Here is a 22,389-nt window from a genome sequence, read left to right as displayed (position 1 = left end):
CCCAGCACCACCGTCCCTCCTTCCCTCACTCTCTCCCTCCTCTTAGGCCCAGCTCCAAGGTTCCCAGAGGTTATGGGTGATGAGACTCCAAATGAGGACGGTGCAGCAGATCTCCTCTCCTTACTCTGCACGGTGGGCATGTGAGAGGAACCAGGAGAGGGAGGGGGAGTGTGGGTGAAGGTGGGGAGGGGGCAGAGTGTGTGAGTGTCGTCACCGCCATCGTCACAGTGACTCGGAGACAGAGAAGAGCCCAGAGCCCTCCCCTTCTCCTGCGTCCGTACCTTCTCTTCCTCCTCCACTCCATCAGCCAGTCTGCTCTCAGTCACAGCTGAGGCTCAGCATCCTAACAGCCTGCCTCCTTCTCCGCCTCCTCCTCTTTACTCTCTCTCTCTCACACACACACAGTTGCTCACACACCTCTCTCAGTTGCCACCGAGCCCATCCAGTGCAAACAGTAGCTCTGAACAAAGAGGAGGAAGAACAACCCCAACAGAAAAAGAGGACAGTGATGAGGATGAGCGTGTGCAGTGTGCCGGTGGTTCCCTGCCGCCGTCCCACGCAGACTACACGGAGCTTCACGCCCCCCCTGCGTCTCCTCCTCCTCCTCCTGCTCCTGCTCCTGACCGGCAGCGGCAGCAGCAGCAGCATCGGGGCCGTCCCCTCCGCCTTCCAGCTGGCCCCTGACACCCCGGCCCCGGCCGAGCCCACCCCAACCCAGGCCACACCTCGGCCAGACCCCTGCGAGGGCCGACCCTGCCTCAACGGTGGGCTCTGCCTGGTCCTCCCCTCTGCTGGCAGGCCAGAGGACACCTGGGAGTACATGTGCACATGCAGCCAGGGATTCACTGGACGCAACTGTGAGGTATGGACCCATTTTAGTTTTGAACTTCATCTATCTGCATGACACAGGCTCCATACCGACCAGTCTCTATATTACACGCGTGAACTTGTTGCTTAGCCTAATGTATTACTTTTCTAATTCATTTTTTGATTTGTTTTCTGTCAAACATGGGGATCTGCTATTATTCCACCGCTGCATTAATACCATATGATTCTCATTCTCATTGGTAGATTACTTTACAATATATGTTCTTGAATACGGTGTTCACAGATTTTTTTTTTTTAACGGGAGCATGTGCTATCACTGAGAAACGGAGACAAGTGCTGCGTTGCTGTGGCAACAGGAAGGAAGAGGGGCAGCAGAGAGATGCGAGTGAAAACTGTAAATGTGTGTGTGCACGTTTAAAAGCTTGTATTTGTGTGCGTGTGTGGATAAAGTAAGTTATGAATTGTGCTTCACTCTAATGTATGTCTTTACACATCAGTCTTTACTTCTCACCTCGGAGGCAGATGATTTGGCTGCCGTGTCTCATTTCCACACTGCATTCATTAACCGCATCTGGGCATATAAACAGTCACGAATAAGATAAGTGCTCTTCTCTCTCAGGTGCCACAACATGTCTCATTCCTAAAGCCGCTCATGACTGTCAGCGATGCTACCTGTCCCTTTGAAAACCAGTTCACATGATGACGTTACTTTGCTTAATGCATCCAGCTAATAGAAGAGAACTGCATTGACACGGCTCATATTAAAACCACTTACTGGTACCAGCTTAAACTGGAATTGTGAAATGTGTGTATTTTCTTTTTCCTAGTGTCACTCTCCACTTCAGCTCTCACTTCTTTACTCTAATGTATCACCTTATTGATCTTCACATTAACAAGCTCTTCTGCTGGATTGCTCAAGCTCCATTTGAAGCTTATGCTAAATGGGCTGTGCGACATTAGGTTCAAATAAGCGGCCAGGCCTCTGAGTCATGCTGGGGTGAAAGAGAGCATCTGCCGGCAGTGGAGAGGACAAATGAGTCTGCTGCAGCATCACCACAGAGGGAGACAGCAAGGTGACTGTGTGAATTTTAGCAGAGTCACCAACAGGTGGCAGACACATACCCCCCTTGCATTTACACAAGTGTATGCATACATGACGTTTCCTCAGCCTGAGCAACATGACAATGGAAGGTGCGGACAGGTGAGCCTGCTGGTAGTGTGAAATCATTTGGCGAAGCATTTAGCCGGAGAGCTGATCACTGTCTCCTCGACTGTCCTGGTTTCCTCTCTCGGAACAGAAAGCAGGCTGCAGTCGGTTATCTGCAGTCTGCTTTGCTGCTGCCCTGCTCAAGCTGCACAAACCACAGAAGACAGGGTTGTAAAACGGCCCGTACTGAGGCTGGACATCACATTCAAAAATATATTTTTTTTAAAAAAAATCCATGCCTTCACTGCATGAGCACTATTTTCTTTTGCAGTAAAATATTGAGACCGCAACTCAAGCTTAGTGCCGCTTATGCGCTAAAGCTCACGTCTGACACAAACCCCGAGCTGGGCCCAAGGGGAATTATTGATTTTTGCCTTGCTCCCCTCTTTCTGGTTGTTTCTTCTCCATGGAAACCGGAGCAGCAGTCAATTGTGATTTGGTGAATGACCTGACTGGCTGAGCATGGAGCTGGTTTGCCTCTACTGTCCTCTGCCTGTGTCACAACACAGATGGTCCAGTGAGAGAGAAGGAAGGGAGACCGAAGGATAGGACACACGGAAGCTAGAGGAGAGAAGAACTGAGTAAAAGGAAAAAGAAAAAAGAGGACAGGTATTGGACAGGGGAACAAGAGGCAGAAAGCTCAGGTCTCTTTTTTGTGGAGAGCGTGGTCATGCGCTCACCCTCGTTGCTGTCACCTGGAACTTGAATAGTGGGTTTACTAAATTCCAGATATCTTGCAACATTTCTTAAATTCTCTGGCAAAGCTACTAATCCTGCTCTGTGACTTATCGCCCTGGTATCACAGAGGCCTAATGCAAACCGTGGCAGGGGTAAACTCACTGGGTTTTAATATCTCCCCACAGTTTTCCTGGATGCTGCCCTCTAATCTGTCCAGTTGAAATCCACTGGAACTGGCCTGTCTGTGAGTTATTAGCTTCTCGGCCCCTTGCTTATTCATTATTGAAGGGCCTGCTGTGCACCCTGATGGATTTGGTAGCTTGCTTAACAACACAGCAGGGCTGTGGCAGCACAAAACAGCCATCCGTCACGAAACAAGTTCAGACAGCTATTCCCAGGTATGGTCATATTAAAGCAGTGAACCATTTACCGACTGAACTTAAGTTTACAACTCTGGCATTATGAAGATAGACACATGAACTGTTTTTGCAGCAGGCATGTCTGCTTCAACTTCATAAGCCAGCAGCATATGAGCACGCTGGAGCTGTGAGGCCCTTTGATGCTTGTGGTCCATTTTTAGATCTGAGATAAGAGATTCACTAATCACCATTCCCTCAATCTCACCACATTGCGGTGCATTCTCACTCTCGGGTTCCTCAGTTTTACTCTTGCATAAGCATCATCTTCAGCCTTTTTGCTGTGATTTTTGCTTCCTCCGTTTTACCTGCCATAGTCCTGTGTAAGAACAGATTTTAGGAACAGTGTGAACAGTGCTCACAATCCTATGTAATTCTATGTAATGCTTCCTTGTGACGCCAAGAGGAGGTGAATTCATAGAACCGTGGTTACATTCATAACCCTTGTTTCTTCACTGCACTGCTTGTTTTTGGCTGATCTGTCTCGCATTGCCGTGTTGCCACAACAACAGACAACAGATGTAAAACTGTAGTTTACACCTGGAGATGATTAGCTTATCCAGCTTTCTTTTATAAGAAAATATTCTGTAAAATAGCTTTAAACCTGTCAATGAATGATATAATGTACTTGTTATTTCTATAAATGTAGTACCTGACAACATGTACTTTCCACTCCAGCATCAAGGAGCTAAACTTTATTCAGAGAGATTCTCAAAATGATTTAATTTGCTTTGGAATCAAGCTTATTTGCCTTACACTTGGGAAACGGGAGTTCACCCGAGATTTCTTTTGTTACAACCCAATGAGTTTCAGAAAGTGCCAAGCAGAAAGCTACATTCATTTGTTACTGACAGAAAGTATATTTTTCATTCCAGTTAGGCACGATGCAACAGCCCACCAATGCACAAATTGTTGCATTAACAAGAAAACCTCTCTTGACAGGACTCAGTGAAAGTAAACAAAGCCAAGTCCTGAAGCTTGTCATAATTACAAAACAGAAAAGTGTGGTTGTGTGGTTGTGCAGTGGTCAGCTCTTGTCTCCCAGGGCCATCCACTAATGCTGCTACACATAGTGCCTGAGCTACATCCAATTAAGCAGGGCTCAGAGCTCATCACCAGCCTTTGGTCTCTTTGATATCCCTGGCTTGTTAGAGTGAAGATAGAAGCCACAAGGAAAATAGTAATATTTAAATAAATATATGCATGCTTCAATAGACTTGCTCATCCTCTTGCAACAGGGGGACTTGCTTTTACTGCTCTAACTAATGCGTTACTTCTGCTGAATGGCCAGTGGACTGTGTGTACAGCAAAGTTCTTCAAATTTTTTAATGAAATCAATCAAGCCTGCAAAACAACAAAAACACTCTTGTGCAGCACATGATAGTTTGAAAGATGTATTGTAGAATCACTTCTGCTTGAGCGTTAGCCGACTCTAAACTCTAGATCACCAGTTTTGGAAGAAATCAGAATGACTTTAAGCTTTGATAACTGACCAAATTTAGAGGTGCTGTACAGTCCAAAATGGGAGCAGGAATAAGAAAATAGTCAAGATATCACAGAACATCCTCTAAAAATATAACATCTCACTAAGTTTATTATTTTTCAATCTTCATTGCCTGATTGCCTTATTGCACTGAATATAAAGGCACGTTTGGGATAACCGTTCTTTCCAGTTCTGCTCTTTAAATGTCTCACCACTGATACTAGTCACTAATAGTGATATTTAAACCTGGAAACCCCTTAGAAGCTTCGGTATTCTTTCCATCTCAATATATAAATGATGATTCACCTTTATTAGAACTAATCCTGCAATTTTTTGGGGGGGGGGGGTGAGTAAAAAAAACTCAACTACTCTCTAGTGTGATGAAAATGTGTCATTTATAAAATGTCCATTTTAAAGTTGAAATTTTGTTCTGTGAGTTGAAGAATTTTAGTAAGTGTGTAAAATATTGTAAATACATGGTAGACATCAGGACACTGTCGCGCTGGTCACCCTTGTGTAATTAGAGTCATAAGGTTTGATGGATTCAGCGATAACCCTGCCCATAGCTTTGATATTTGATATAGCAGCTACCCATTGGCAAAATGAGACTTCTTTGAGCTATTATCACTGAGCTATCACTGCCATTCATGTTGATGTCTGTAGATGTTACAAGGCGGACTGTGCTCCCTTTGAACAGGAGGGCTTGTGGCCAACACTTTGGTGTTCATTTCCATATCACACATCACCTGGTCTTTTGATCCTTGGAAAGTGCATGAGGAGGTGCTGGTGTGATGGGTCAGTGAGGCCTGATACATATGGATGACAGGGGAGTTAGTCTGCAGTGGATACAAGCAGCTCAAAACCGCTCAAAGTGCAGATCTTGTACTGATTGGTACCAAGTTGGTTGTTCCCTAGCAATGTTTAAGTTGACTCCCTCACCCACCTATCCCTAAACCATAGCATACGAAAATATAGCCTACACTTCACGAACAGCAGTATTGGAAGTGATCGTAAAGAAAGTATGCCATTATAACAAACAAAAAAACTGCAACTGCAGTTTTTTATTTTCCTGTTTTCTACCTAATTTTAACTATTTCAATTGTTTCTGCAATCTTCGTCCACAAGTTCTTTGTCATCTGGTAATCCCTGCGCTCTCTAATCGATATACAGTCACTGTACTTTGTTCACTGTACCTTGTTGCCAGGTTTCAAATATTGGGAGATACGTGACCAGTTAGAATGATGCCAAAACTTACTGTATTGACATCACCTTTGGTGGCCACCTCTTTGCATAAGGATGGCAATGGCAAGCATCACCTCACTTAAGCTGCTGTTATGCTCGAAGGACTGGTCTATGTATGCACAAATTTGGAAGTCATAACAGTGCTTGAAGTGTTTCTGCTTACCCCTGACTCATGCCAGTCTTCTTCTAAATGACAGGTGCTGTTACTGAAAAAACTCAATCTACACCTGTGATTAGGCACATGATGTACGTCATTCAGATACAATGGGGGGGCGTCCCACCACTCAATCCATCACTTTACTCTAGACTTAAATATTATTGGATGCCGCTGAAATCCATCCACAGTGCCCAGAGGGTGGATCTTACAGATGTTTGGCTGCCTGCTGACTTTTGCGCCACCATGAGGTATGGATGAAAGAACTCTGCTGTTGGATGGATTACCACCAGATTTGATTAAGACTTTTACGATCTCATCAGGGACAAGTAACTTTGTGGGACCTTTCATGTTTTATCTGGCTCATCTTCAGCTCAAAGTTTTTGTTTACACAGATTTACTTTGTGACTAAATACCTGAAAGACTAATGAGACTCCCAGTAACTTTACTTGCGCTTGGTATGTACAATTTAGCAAAGCATAGCACACTAAGACAGTGAAGGTGGCAAATGTTACACCTGATGTGTTTAACTCAAATGAATGCACAGCTGAGCTGTAGCATATCCTCACAGGCCTTGAACCTCAACATCCAACTTTACAACCACCTAAATCCCTAAATATCTTGTGTGCATTACTGAAGTACATGAATCAGCTCACATTATGAGTAAATACATATTGGCAAATAACATTGACCATCTTGTGACAATATAATGTTCTGCTGGGAAACTTTTGGACCTGGTATTCATTCATGTGGATGTCACTAGATCCTAAACTGATCAAGTATTTGTGGGATGATCCATTGTCTGATGAGTCACGACTGTTTTGGAGACATAAGGGAGACCTACACAGTATTGGTATGGTAATGTATAATAATGTTATGCCTGATCGGTGTGAATGTGGCTTTAAAAAACGATTATCAACAAAACAGATGGTTAAAGAACAGCTCAAAATTCATTAGTAATGAGACAGGCACACACCACTCTGCGAGAAACAAATAAAAAGATAATAAAATCTGTCCATCAACTTCTTTGATGGTTCACATCTGCCGTCCTATTTTTTTATTGCTTCCACCCATCATGAACAGAGATTTTATCTCTGTGTCATTGGCTCTTTAATTTTCCTTGAGTCTGGTAATCATACCATTTCCCCCTCTGTCCTGGATAGAAGAAGAAGTCATTTCTCTCCGTTGTTTAGTTTAGGCGATTTTTTATTTATTTTTTATTTTTTTATTGTCTGCCCTGGTTTCTATTTTTAACTTTAATGGAGCGGCAAGTTGTGTCACCACTGTATGGTGTGAAAAAAGGGCAGAGCAGCACTTAGTCAGCACTAATTCTCCCCGATAATAACCCACAGCAAACTCTGACACCATCATTGTACTGTCGCGTCTAATGATTAGTCTCGTTGTTGTTGCTGCTGCTGTCAACGTAATGAGAGTGCGAGGGCACGAGGGAGGTGTGTGTTTGCGAAAGTGTGACACGTGTGTTTGTTTTTGTGTGGATTCTCCAACCTTCCCTTGTGTGTATGAACGGCTTATTCTATCATTGTGTTTGAGTTACTGTACGTACCAGCCAGTAACAAAAATGGAGACATAAGATCAGCGTAGTTGTCTAATTAAGGCACAGGCTGAATTTATTTGTCTTGAAAAACATTGAGTTAACCGCTGCTGGCAACTGTCAACTGAGTATGATGGATATGTCACTCAGTACTGAGTAGATTAGATCAAAGAAGAATGGTAGCATTTCCCAACAGACTGCGACTACCATGAACACAGTGGCAGGGGGAGCGAACTAAGCAACGCAACAGCGGAGGAACATTAGGCTACTCCACTCTTATCTGAACCTCTTCTCATCAACAAACACACTAAGTACACACTTCATGTAGAGAAAATGTAAATTATATTATAAATATATTTGAAATCCACCATAATGAGGATTGTAAGAGTTATGTGGAATGAACACACTCAAATGGGACCATTTTAATTGTTTATTTAGATGAAACAAAAACTATGTTCACGCTCCTTTATGCCTCAGCCTCCAAGAGCCTCCTTTAGTCATACAGTATTTTTTAGACATTAAACTCCACATGAACAAGAATGGCAAGTATTTAGTTGATGGATGCCATTCAACATGGACAGAGTTGTTACGATGTGGTGTGTCCTCCAACACAGTTAACATTTTCAGGCATCAAATTTTCAGCTTTAAGGGTGGGACCAGATAAGCGTGTTGCTTCCCCCCACTCCTTTTCAAACATCTAATCTCATCTTCTACTACCACTTATCCTCACTAGGGTGGTGGGGGTTGCTGGAGACTATCCCAGCTGTCATTGAGCGAGAGGCGGCATACACCATAGACAGATCACCAGCCTATCGCAGGGCTAACACAGAGATAAACAAACATTTACACTCACACCGAGGGTCAATTTAGAGTCACCAATCAGCCTAATGAGCATGTCTCTGGAGGTGGGAGGAAGCCGGAGTACCCGGAGAAAACCCAGACACAGGGAGAACATGCAAACTTTTTTTTCAATTGTATATGCATTTAATGCATCTTTTTTTTTTTTTTTTTTTTTTTTTTTAATGTTTGAAATAAATAAGTAAAACTAAAACTAATTATGAAGCCATTTACTAAATTCATATCTTCTGATCAATGCTGATTTCCGAATTAAGTATATTGCCTCATAGGAGTAGCTTAGTGTCACATCGTCCTCCAGCTCTACGGTGTTTATTATTATTCTTGTATGTACTTGTGTTTTTTTGGACCTGATAAATGTCATCACTCGCTGCCCTGTTTCTGTTTTCTGTTTTTTATTATTATTTTTTTTTTCATATGTTTATTCAGTCTCCATTGGAGGTAGCTTGTGAGGGTTTGGAGCATCATCACCTAGTGATGTTCGATACCAGTGATTTCCATTCCGATCCAATACTGACTAAATTCAGGCTGTTATTGGCAATATATGTGTAAATACACAACCTAAAAAAGTAGTGTATATCAAATCATAGCTTCATAAAGAATACAAGACATCAGAGTAATTTATTTATTTAGTTAAACTCAGAAGCATGTTGAGGTAGTGGTCTCATTACATAGACAAGCTAATACAACAACAGAAAAACCAAACAGAGGACACAATCATACAGACTGTGTGAAAAGTAAGTAAGTAAGTAAATAAGTAAAATAATAAGACCATTAAAATAAATTATTATTTAACTATTAAGAACTAAAAAAAAAAGAAAACTGAATGAATGATAACTTGCATCTTAATTTTGACACTGTGATCTCCTCTTCTGTCCTCCTCACCATAAATGCTGCAAATATTCTGTGTTGTGGTTTCACTTGAGGTGTTTTACAATGCTTGTTGTGTTGCCACATTTCAATACTATAGTTAGTTTCCACTGTGTTCCTACATTACCTCGAATGACTGAAGTATGGAAGGTGTCAATATTTTGATTTGAGAATCCATTTTAGAGCATAAAGAGCTGGTATTGGAAGTATGGATATTTCAGTATCAATCAGCACATCACTATCAGTTACACTGATGAACCAGTTACACAATGATCATACCCTTTCCACATGTCTCCAGTCTGTACTTCACAGGCCAACTTGTCACGTCCAACCTATGAACAACACAAGTCCAAAGTTCATGCACATTTTATTGATAATTGCCAGGCGATAAGTGATAAACAAATATCAAACTGGAGACTTTAAGTCAGTGCAGAATCACTGGATGACATAACTGTGGCTACATCATTCTTTATGTACCGTCTTTGTTTGGTGCATTGGTACAGCTTTGCAGAGATAACTGGTTTAGGAAGCTAAACCTCAGCATGACACAGGATCTGAACCATACAACTGTGTTGGGAAGAGGGACTGGCAGCAGAGCTAGTCCACGTGTCATCCTCTGCTCCGTTGCCGTCTTTCCTCCGAAACACGGTGACTCAGAAACAGATGCAGAACTGTCTCCTGCTTGCCTCCTCGCACATAAAATGTCAGTTGAGTTTAAATGACAATATGTTGTTTAATGAGGCCAACTGGGAGACCAGCCAGCCAGCACGCCGTAGCGTACGTGTGTGCGCGTGCACCGGTGCGTGTCATGAACAACTTCTTGCAGCTGCAGAACAATAAATGCCAGCTTAATCTGAACAAAAAAATAAATAAATAAAAAAAATCCCTTCAGGCTGGTAGAACACCTCCGACAGCGAGAGGAACGAGGCACAGTCACCAGCCTCAGGCGTTAGACACAGAGATTAGCTTGTATTAACAGCTGGGCCTGTCTTCCAGTTGATAGGAGAGACGGCTGTGGAAACGCTGGCTGTTTGTCAAGAGACTGTGGTAGGAATTTATTCATCAAAAAGTACACAGAGTAATAATGAATATGTTCCCCTAAAATGAGATCCGACTTGAACACAGCAAGCTATTCAAGTAAAACAGTTGTATGTTGATTAATTGCAAGGAATGCACCTAAACTCTCCTTACACGCATTAAAACATGATGTTCCTGGGATCTTGTTTAACTTTTTCTGCATTCCTTTTTAGTTTGGTTCAATTGTGACTTTGTTCGGTGTTCCAGATCAGTACATTTCTTTTACAGTTTTGTCTTTCAAACTGACTACTTCCCATTTGTTTCCATGTACCTGTTTAGATCCATGATTTAGTTTCTGTATGAATGGGCTTCATAAAAGCGTGGAGTGTATGTTTTAAACCTTGTGTTCAGTGCTGGGTAACCAGTGAGCACCGGTGTGTTCAGCTTGAGTTTGATCCGTCTGCCAGGAGGAATCGATCCTGTCTGGAGCTTCGCCTCCTGCTGATTCATCCACCTCCAGCAGCTCCGCTCTGATCACATCAAACCCTATCGATCGGCAGTCAGTCGCTGTTTATCAGCGCTGTGCTTCTGTCTCAAAGTGGTTAGGATTTTCAGCAGCAAATGTTGTCTTTTATTTTTTTTGCATTGTCTAAATGCAGCTATTACAGAGTTTCATGGGATCTCTTTATTTGTAAGGTGCAGATTAGATTTCATTAGGTATCTACATCACTTCCTGTGAGGTCACATCCTGTTAAGTGGATGGATGAAACTGACTGAGATACTGAGACTACTGTGGTTTAATCTGACTGAGTCCCACAGAAACTGTTCTGCAGCAGAGTATTCATCTCCTCATGTAATATTTACTAAAATATATAGTGCAAACACATATTTTGGCAAACACATATTTTGGAATTTCTTTTCATTTCTATACACTAAACTGACATCAAAGAACCAGCAGCAATGGAGGCTGACTGCATTTGTCCATTAAGACTAGAGCCATGTTGTCCAACTGGTCCGTACCATAGACTGTATATCACAGGTGTCAAACATACGGCGCATGTCTAATCTGGCCCATGGCAGGATGAATTTGCAAAGGGCAAAAATTACATTGAAGACATTAACTGCAATTTTTCCACTAACAGTCACATAGTTTTAGTAAGAATTGTGGATATAACACAACACTGAGACCTAGAACTATACAGAAATTGCACTTCTTTTTCTAAAGAAATCCTCGGTTGTTCATTACATTTTTGTAAAGGTGCAGTTCATTAAATGTGAGCATCTTCATAATGTATTCCTCTGCACTAAAACAAAGGGCGACTTTTGGCCTGGCTGTTATTTATACGTTAATATACTGTTATGTTAGTGGTCTGGCCCCCTTCAGGTCAAATTTGGCTATACGTGGACCCTGAGCTAAAATGACGGGATTGCTTTATGGAGTGGTTGGCATGGCAACTGGTAGTCATCATGATGTCGCATCCTGGTTCCATAGCATCAAATAACTAACTAAAATGAGGAGCTGTTCCATGTCCATCTTTATACAGTCTATAGTACCTTGATAGGAAATAACTCCCTATACCAACAGGGGCAGTAGTGTGTTTAACATTCACGTGGAAACCAGAAAGCTAGTACTGGCCATGAAGTTAGCCTCTCCACAGTCCTGCTGGTCAAATGGTTTCCTCCTTACAGATGATCACATCATGAAAATATTTGTGTATTGAGATGTGCGGAGCAGACAAAGATGAAAAATAATGGGCATCACCTAGTCAACATGCTGAACTGCCACGTTCTGACTAGTGTAACAGAGACTCACAGTTGTCAAACAGCCATCCTACGGCTTGATCTGTCACCCAACTTTTACTTTGTGTTTCTTTTCCATCAGTGAATTTGCAACCCCTCGGATTTATCTGCTGTCCCTGATTACAAAAAATGTTTTCCTCTGGCACAAGCTGATTATCTTGTTGATAGCAGCCACGCTTGGCACAGCTCTTGACACAGTCGCCCCTCTGCAAAAGAAGGTCATAAATCAGGGGAGGCATAATTTGCAACTGTGCATGAAAGCTGGAGAGAGAGCTGACCTCTGGTTTGATGTGTTACTGCCTTTACTTTGACCTTTGAGAGCAACAGCTAAAGAAAGTAAGAATATGTTGAACCAGAGTTCAGTGCTGTTGGAGATATGTCTTTCTACAAGTAAGGACATACTGAATGAACATTGTTAGTTAGGTAATCCTTTGACAGGTTAGCTAAAGTACAAAAAACACAAAACTGGTTCTTTTACATCAGTGATATGTATTGCTATTTTTATTTTGACAAACTGAACACATCAGTTTACCTCAGTTCCTTTTTCACGTTAACCATGTACATTCCTGTTATCTGCTCTCTCCTACAGCCATCATTCAAACATGTTCTGTAGGCGTGCTTTGCAAATCCCTGTCAGATGGTCTGGAGCTGTTCGAACAGAATGAAAGGCTGCGTCTTCACTGTTATGCCTTCTAAAACATTTTCTTCCTCTTCGGGGACAAAGCCAGTGGGAGGAGAGCGATGATACATGTCCAGTGTCGCCTCCTACTAGGAGGCCCAGTTTTCATTGCTATGGCCCCGTTCCTCTACTCCAGTTTCTATGGCAACAGTGCAATGACGAGGAGAGCCAAAAGATCAACAGGTGGAGAGCACGTAACACCAAGCACAAAATTCAGAAATGGAACATAACAAATGATCTGGCCCACATGAAGCAAGCATCATAACCTGTGGATGGCGTGATAGGTTCCTATTTTGTCTGGTCCAGTTTCTTACAGATTGATCCATGTGTGCGGTACACTTCCTCGGACACAGGTAAAGCAAGTGGTGATCATTTCAATCTTGATTTTTCATGGCAATGGGAACAGGATGTTCCACTTCCAGCAATTCAGTGACTAATTCCCTGTGGCAGCAGGACCAGCTCCAGACCCATTTTTAGCCTGACATTAAGCAAAGGCAGTCTGCGGCTATTTCCACTTCTGCCTATTTAAAACAATAAGACGTGACTTGAAAAATACTTTGCTCACTGTTGAAAATGACAAAAGCCTCAAGAAATCTCGCGTCTTTGATTCGGCAGCAGAAACTGTTTTGCTTTCATGCCAGCAGCCACTTAATCATGTCAGCGGTAGGTGTCACCTTTTTTCATAGAGTGAACATCTTGTTTTGCATGGAACCTTGTGTGTATGTAGGTCAGAGGGAGCAGCGAGCATGTAAATCACTGCACAGAATGACATCCATCTCCAACACGTGTGGCCTGAGACACAGTTATCGTGTATTATAGTGTTTCTCCTGCTGAAAGACATTACAAACTACTAGTGACGGAAAGTACATTCACTCAAGTACTGTAAATAAATAGAATTAAATATATATATATAATTAAATATAATTTTAAGCAGCCTCCCCTGAATATTTCCACTTTATGCTCGTATATTTGTTGAATGTTAAACTTCAATAAATGATTCAGTTCGTGAATATAAAGTCATCATTAATCGTATATTCTAATATACAATGATGCTTCACTAATACTAATCTAATGATGATAACTTTTTTGATGCCAGAGTCCATGGATGTATTGGGAAGTAAGGGGTCTGAATACAGCTCCCACGACCACACTCTACAGTATATCAAAACCTGTTGGACTAATTTCCTATAATGTGCATTAACTACTACGTCTGCTCGTCAGTAAGCCAGTTCTCAGCGGGAAGTAACTTTTTATGCTGAAGGTAATGATGAAACAGCGTGTCACACAGAGAGACAGCTTAAAAGCCAGGAGGAGGGCTTCTATCTGAATCCAGAGGCCTTTTGTGCTGCACAGCAGAGTCTGCATCTGATTTAATGCTTCAAAGGAGGTAAAAGGGAGAGAGAATATAGAAGAAAAAAAAACAGCTGCTGATCCAGTGGTGTTATTTCTATAACGTCCTTGTAATGTACTGGATGGATAGAGTCGCATACAGTACATCCACTGTCAAATGGAAACAGCCTGAGAGATGAATCCTCTTCCTTAAACTGAGTCATCACTGTGGTCGCAGACCTGTTGTCTAAGCAATCACACACTCTGTGAGTGGATGATGATCAGTGTTGGGAATGATAATTTATTATTATATTTTAATACATTCCCTAAAATGTCATTTGAAACGTATTTCGTCCCATTATCCCATTGGATAATTTCCACATTGAACTGCATTTCATAAATATATGAATGCAGTCTATAAACCCACATGAGCTAATTTCAGCTAATCTTTACTAGCATGTCATATTGCCATAGGAAATCAACACATATGAGGCTGGTACGTCTACATGCTTAGTGGTACACCAACTAAGTATGTAGCTATGTAGACCTATTTTAAAAAGTTAGGATGGCAAGGTAATCAGGGAAACTGCAGATGATTACTCCTGACTAATAAAAAAAAACGACTTTAAATGCCTTTTCAGGTTGGAGGTAGACTCTTTGAATGTTGTGTTGGTTACTGGCAAGCAGAGATTGCACTGCGCAGTAATGTTAATTTCCCCTCCTCTTTCGTTACTGTGAAGTGCAGACTCTGCCAGGCTCCAACTCCTGCTCCGACTCCATTATGTTGCTAATCACGCAAATGGCTCAGCTGTTTAATGTTGTAGAGTCTTTGGTTGCATGTTCTACATTAGGGCTTCTGGGAAATGCTCTGAGCTGCCTTCATTTATTAAGAGAGTGAATATAAGGAGCACCATGTAATCCACTGACTCCAACAATGCAACTGTATTCTGATCATCATCTATTTAATTTGTAGCTCTAACTCTTATTCATCATTTGTGTTCTAAATACGCCGGTACAACTCTGATGATAATTTATGACAACCAGTTGTATTCCCTGAGCGCGTTTAACCATTCCTTGTGATGTATATCATTCAGAGGCACACACAAGTTACAAATTACAGGACATGTTTGGCTTGGAGTGGCAGTGTAGCTGAGTAAGATGTCAGGGCTGTGGAGACGCTGTCAAACTAATGTCAGAATTCAACTGGTGGTGTGTTTGTGGAGTAGGCTCAGGGAGGGAAGGGAGCGTGGTGGGAATACCAATGCCATCTCCTGCTGTGTGTTGTCTAAGTATAATGAACTGGGTGACATGTCAGTGCTACATTATGCGTGTCACTGTGTTCAGTCAAGGAGCCTAGCATGAAAAACAAGGAAGATATGATGCAATATGTGAAATCCCACTGTGACCATTAAACTATACAAAGAATGGGTTTCTCTGACAAAATGCATTCTTTTCTTGTTTCCCGTCTTGCACTCATCTTAAAAAACATATTCAGCTATGAGCAACTCTTTGGTTATTACTGCATTGTATCGTGGAACAATAGACGATTGCAACAGCACACTCAAATTATGCACTCCTTGTACGCAGAGAACCATTTTACTGATTGCCTATCAGAGTTGGAGAGTTGCTCGCACAATGGGTCTCTTTTTTGGGCGGCACAGTGGCTCGGTGGTTAGTGCTGATGCCTGCCAGCGAGAAGGTCCAGGTTTGAGTCCAGCTCAGGCCTCTCTAGGTGGAGTCTGCATGTTCTCTCCATGTCTGTGTGGGTTTTCTCTACTCTGGTTTTATCTCTAAATTGACCTTAGGTGTGAGTGTGAATGGTTGTTTGTCTCTGTGTTCTATCTGTGGTAATACTAGTGGTAGTAGAAGAGATTAGACTGATATTTTATTTAACGTCTGTGCTACCCCCCAAAACAGACCTGACCTATCGAGTCCTGGACTCCACTAGACCTTTGAAGGTGTCCAGTAGTATCTGGCACCAAGATGTCAGCAGCACATCCTTTAAGTCCTGGAAGTTGCGAGGTGGGACCTCCACAGATCAGACTTGTTTGACCAGCACATCCCGCAAATGCTCTAACTTTTCTCCAGCTTTCTGAGACAGAAAGACAGACAATTCAATATTCAGGCTTTCATGCAGTGATGAGAGAGAAGTGAGCGAGCAACTGAACTTCTCTCCATGTGTCTCCTTTTTCATATCATTTCTCGTGTAAACAAACAAGTTCATGACGATGGAGTGGATGGACTGCAGTGTGCACTGTTATCATAAAATGTTTCCTCCACTGACAATGACTGCTGACATCTCTGTCTGCTGACGTCCTGCTCTGTGTTGAAGCAGATGGGTCCCTCCATATGAGCTGTTAAAGGGGAGTTTGCCACCATGCTTGACGCTATATAAATAAAATTTATTTGAATTGTCTGATCTGGATTTCTTTGATGATCCTTTCACCCTGTGTTTTCTTTGAGAGATTTGTATTAACACAACACTGTGTACTTTTCTGAATGCCTAGAATTGACTGGAAGCTTTCAAATCACAAATGCACAAAAGCATATTTTTATGATCTGGTTATTTTAGTCATGTTTTGATTTAAATGAACATCTAAAAAGGGGACACCTATCAAATGCAGCTGTTTAGTCCTGATTGAGTTAAGTGTTCTGCCATTACAACATGGAGGATTTTTTGCGTGCAGAAATACTAAAAGTCAGTGAACCATTACTCTGAACACAGAAGAAAGATTGGACAGAGCCTTCCTTCAAGTGTTATTGTCTGTTCTTGTTGCAACAGCTATAAATACTGTATAGTCTCAACACTGCCACAGAGCCGATATTGAAGTCACAGCTAATCAGAATGACTGCAGAGTTGTGAAGTGGCCTCGCTAGAGAACCTATCCGTCAAGCCGATATGCTGTCAACGTAATGTGAAAAAGATGCATATTGGAGATGTACTATCGCACCAAAAAGAAAGAAAATAACAAAAATCCTCAATCTGTCAGTGCGTCTGCCGCAACATCAGCTTTGGATAATTTCACAAAGAGTCAGAAAGCTCCGGATCCATTTTAGTCCCCTGTCTGGTAGAATAAGGAATGAGACATCTGTGTCCCGGTCCTCAAGAAGAGACGCCTGAGTCCCCTGCAGCCTCGATTCTACTTGGATAGGTATAAATAGAGCCGTGCAGCACCTCCTCTCTTAAATCATTCTCATCTCACTTAGTATTCTCCTTACTCCTCTCCTCCTCCCACTCTTCTTGGTCTCATTTTCTTGCATCAATCCCCTTCTATCGCTCCGTCTGGTTTGGCATTTGGCGAAGTTGAGCAGTAATTGTCTTTTGAGGGATGATGTCAGGCAGTTGTGGCAGGATTATTTAATGTCATTTGCTTAGGGAGCAAGAGTTCTCCTGCTGTGGCTTGTCTTTTGAGCGAAAGGCATGAAGAAATGGAAGAGTCACAGACAAACTGTGATGAAATAAAGATAAATGCTGATGTAAAACCTATGCTTTGGATAGAAATTTACCAGTGTGAGCGGTGGTTTTGCCTTATTACCATGAACCCCTCCCTTCTTTCCCCAGCTCCTGCATTTACATCTAGTTATGCATCAAGCGTAGGGAGTTTGAAATTTATCAAGGTGCTGGGCTGTGTTTGCGTAGGCCTTGTGTAGCCACAAGAAGAGTCTTTGAAGCTGCGGGGACAGGAAGTGATGGGAAGTTTGAGAGAAAAGAGAGAGAGTGAGGAAGGATGGATGGGATACGCTTTGATGTGCAGAAATAGATAACATTAAAGCCTGCTGACAAAAACACACTTTCTGGCCACAGCAAAAGCATCACCCTGTGCTACCGCAACAACTTGTGAATATGAAGTGAGATGCTTGCAGAATAATGTGGGATTTTAGGAAATATGGGCCTATGGTGAACAATCAAATCCTGGGAACAAATTTGATTCTTTTTAGGAGTCGGGAACATGTTTGTGTCCTCACAGTTAGAGATGACACCACATCAATAAGTGTGCCCATTAAGATGCGTCACACAGCTCTGCCTGATTCAGACAGCTGGAATATTTAAAGAAATCTGTTTCAGGGGCTTAATCCTTCCCCTACACGCACTAATGTGGAGCACAAGACGTTTAGTTGTTTCATCAGAGAGCTCTCAAGAGAGAATGAAGGAACGCAATCTGTCTTTCTTATCCTATGCTCCTGAAGTCAGAAAAATGTATTGTGCTGGTTCAATGGTGTTCTTAAAACAATGTGCGAGGAGACCATTCTACTCTTGTCACGTGACTTGTCAGCAACAGTGATCAATGTTGGTAGTGGTGTTGTTGGCGTCTGCCAAATCTCTGAGGGAGGCTAATTGCTCCAATCAGTGTTGTTGTACAGCAACTTCCCACTGTCAGTGCCTGTAATGTGTAATGTGTTGTTGAATAGATGTTCTACAGTGATCATGAACAGATGGGTAGCCATTTACACAACTACTCTAGTATTAATAAAAATAAACTGACATGAATTGACAGTATATTTTAGGAACAGTAACTGCAGAAACAAGAGTAGTGGCTCTCGATATTGATATTGTGCAATGCAACATTTACAACTCAAACACTGTACCACTGAACCATTTATTTCTCTCTTCCAAAGCATTAGTGCAAACACACGCAGAACCCATTCAGATTTCCATGAAACACAGCTTTACAGAGACTGGACTTTATTCAAAAGCACGCAGATCATCAAAAACGCCAACAGTCACTGACATCTAGCCAAGCACTGGGTTGAATGTGTAAAGAAGGCACTGTGCAGTCTGATGTTTGTTGTGACTAACCAAAGGTGGTAAACCCCCAGGAAATTCTCACCTTCAATTTCCATCATCTTTTACAACAGTTTAGGTTTCCTCTCACTGTTGTCATCTATTTTCTGTAAGGCTCTGAAATGTATGCTACGTGCCCAGCACCAGATGGCTGACAGACAAAGTTAGATTTTATCGTCTTTGAAGTCAGATGTTTCCCCGAGGAGCAGGTGGAGTCAACAGTGTAGCTCCATCTGCATGAATACAGGTTTAAAGCTGTTCATTGATCTTTTTGAACCACCAGGGGGCAGTGTGAATGTTCCTCTGGGAAACATGACTATTCATGTATTCATGTGGATGTTACCTAAGGCGGATTTCCATATATGGCCTACCTCCACACCGCCCCGCACCGCCCACTTTAAATCGCTATTTCCATTGTTAGAAGGTGAGCGGGACGAGGCCAAAGAGAAACTTTTCTGGGTACTTTTTACTGGGTACCTCCTCTGTGGTCGGTCCGAAGTCGGTGAATTGGGTCCGAAAATGTGACGTAGAACGCTGCTTACTACTGATTGGTCAGAAAAAAAAGCTGTTGGCTGAGATGGACCAACTTGACTTTATTAGGACGGTAAAACAAATGAAAGAGAAACTTTAAAAGAATAAAGGCCGATTATCGGGCCGCCAAGGTGCACAACAATACGAGTGGTGCTGACCGAAGGGTCCCGAAATGGTATGAGGAGATGGACGCGATCTACGGCCACAGACCAGAGAGCGCCGGTAGGGAAGCTTACCTTGCATCCATTACACCATTGGCGCAGTCCTCCGCTAAAGTTTTATCTTTTATTATGTCCATTGTGTTCTGCTTGAAAGCTCATAACTGCACAATGGTTGTTTTCTTTCTTTCACTGGTTGTTGGAACACAACTTTACTGTGTAACCCGCTGTTGCTAGTAGCAACAAGCATGGGTGTGGCTAAAGCCCGCAAAAGCAATGGAAAAGGTAGTTAAAAAAAACTGGTGAGGTGTGGGGCGGTGTGGAGGTAGGGCGCGTATGGAAACCAGATGGAAACCTGGCTTTAGACATGTAGCACTCACTTAGACCAGACCAGACACCCCCACCCCATGGCAATGACACTCCTTGATGGCAGCAACCATCCCCAGCAGGATGCAGCCTGATACAGACACACACACAAAAACACTTTGCAAAATGCAAAAAACATGAAGAACGGTACAAGGTGTTGACCTGACCTCCAAATTCAGTAGATCCCAAACTCATCCAGTGTCTGTGGGATGATCCACAGGCCCCTCCCCTCAACCAATAGGAACCAAAGACCCCTCGAGCGACACACTGTTACTAGACACCACAGGACACCCTGAGGAGACCCATGTCCATTCTCGGATGAGTCACAACTGATATGGAGGCAACAAGCGAGACACAATATTAGGAAGGAAGTCATATTGTTATACCAATGTAATACCAATGTGTTATCGTCTTGTCATGTTGGTGCAATAGCTACCTTGTTTACTCATCCGACAGATGAAGCAGCGTTACTAATCACACGGTGATGAAGAAAGTAATGAACTAAGAGTTCTTTAAGTCCTTTAACATCATTGTTCAGTGCCAGTGAGATCTCCACCACCTCCCGCTTTAGCACTTATCAATCATGCCACAGATATCAACGCTGACAGCTGACACTCTTCATTTCAATTTTGCTTCGTACCCAAAATTGTCTCACAAAACAAAGCGTGGCTGTGTTGAAACAAAGGAGACACATACAAATGAAAGTATACATAATACATCTTTTCCTGCTAAGGAGAGGCAATGGTAAAGCATTTATAGCAATCAATGTAGTTGTGTAGCTGTACTGACAGCTCATGGTGTTAAAGCTGAAGAGTTGGATCTTAGCAGGAGCTACTGCTGCTGCCGGGCAAACACCGGCAGTGGCTGAATTGTGTAAAAAGTACCTCATTTATGACCATCGTACCTTTTTATTTATTTTTTTAAATGTTATTATAATGCAAATTATACTGACAAAAAGAAACCTAAATTAAGATTAGATTAATATTAAGTAAAATCAGTTTTGTGTTTAAATGTGTGTGCTTTTGTTGTGTCTTGAAGTCGCTGTAACCCTTTTTATCTGAACAGCCTTGTTTGCCGCTTGTGACAGCTGTCACTCTCTCCTCAGATGGTGATTTGATTCATAGCGGTGCCTAAGGCTTGATTTATTTTACACACTTTTGTTTTGGAAACCAACCCTGAATCATATAAAATGGGTCACTCATCTGTTTTAGTGGATCTCTAGAAGACAGAAGCATTAATTTATTTTAATGAGCTGTAATCCCTAGACAGCAACTTAATTATTTAGTTTCACTCGCAGGCTTAAACAATTTCGCTGTTGTTTTGTTTTTAGATAAGCTTGTTGGTTCAGTGACTGTGGTAGAAGAAATAAAGAAATGTGCTTTTAGCAATTACCTGTAAGCATTGATAATTTTTTCCCGAAGCGATCAGTCACCTCCTCCTCTGTTCATGACTTTGATAGAAATGAGGGGGAAAAAAGTCTCCAGATGGGAAGAGTCTTTATGCTGTGTTTGTGCTGACAGCAGAAGTGATGAGGCTGGGTCATGAAGGGGTTTCACGCTGGGTGGCTTTCTGACTGATGGGTGTAATAAATCATGACGACAATAATGTCTGCGTGGAATACAGACAGGATGTCACTGAAACGCTAAAGCAGAAGTTCAAAACACTGCAATACCTCGGCTTTAGATATATGTCAGCTGATATTATTGAGGGGACCTGGCAGAGGTTGGGCAGTGGGCAGCTTTTTCATTGGGAAATGCTCTAAATCAGTCTGACAGTTATTCAGAAAAGTACTCTCACCTGTCCGCTCACTGGATCCATGTTGTCCGCCCGGGCAGATGGAGCAGCCAGTAAAAGTGTGAGGCGGATATACAGTAGAGTGATTTATTTATTTAACACTAACAGCTGACACTGGAAAGTTTTATCCAATTCACTTGACCTGCAGCCTTTGAACTGTGTGGAGAATTTGGGCTTTTTGGCGGAAAACTAAATACGTCATGTTCTTTCTGTGAGGTGAATGATGGTGACCCCACCAAACACAAACAGGCTAATCCCACAAGAAACCATATCTTCTCATATTTTATTTATGAGGAAAAAAACACACAAATGAAATGAAGAATAAATGTAGAATGCCTGTTTTAAATGTAGCCGGTGGTATGCTTATTGCGCTGCCATGTGCTGCTACTGGATGGAAATGGTAGATTGCAAAGTCATTATAAGCACCTCTACCAAATAATAAATTATGGATTGTAAATTATGGTGTCTGGTTGAGTTCTACCTGATCGAATTTATTTTAGATTTAATTAATTTAAATAATACATTTGCATCTATTTAATCAGATGGTCAACATGGCTACCTTGAATATAAGCATGTGCTGCATTCTTGACGATACAGTGCATCAAGTCCCTTTGTACAAAGTAAGAAGAAGTTCAAAAATATGCATC

The 22,389-nt window shown here is 42.1% G+C and overlaps 1 protein-coding gene across 1 annotated transcript in view; it reads left to right on the top strand.

Moving 5' to 3' along the window:
- Positions 1 to 279: 279 nt before the first annotated feature.
- The window catches only part of dner (delta/notch-like EGF repeat containing), a 50,756-nt gene continuing 28,646 nt past the window's right edge, over positions 280 to 22,389 (top strand). Inside the window, exon 1 of the mRNA XM_047595000.1 lies at positions 280 to 862. Within this exon, the coding sequence (XP_047450956.1) occupies positions 509 to 862 (354 nt within the window). The 5' untranslated portion in view covers positions 280 to 508. The remainder of the gene's footprint in view (positions 863 to 22,389) is intronic.

Source organism: Mugil cephalus, chromosome 9 (genome assembly GCF_022458985.1).
Source record: "Mugil cephalus isolate CIBA_MC_2020 chromosome 9, CIBA_Mcephalus_1.1, whole genome shotgun sequence".
Classification (NCBI taxonomy): Eukaryota; Metazoa; Chordata; class Actinopteri; order Mugiliformes; family Mugilidae; genus Mugil; species Mugil cephalus.
This window is presented reverse-complemented; position numbering and strand designations above follow the sequence as displayed.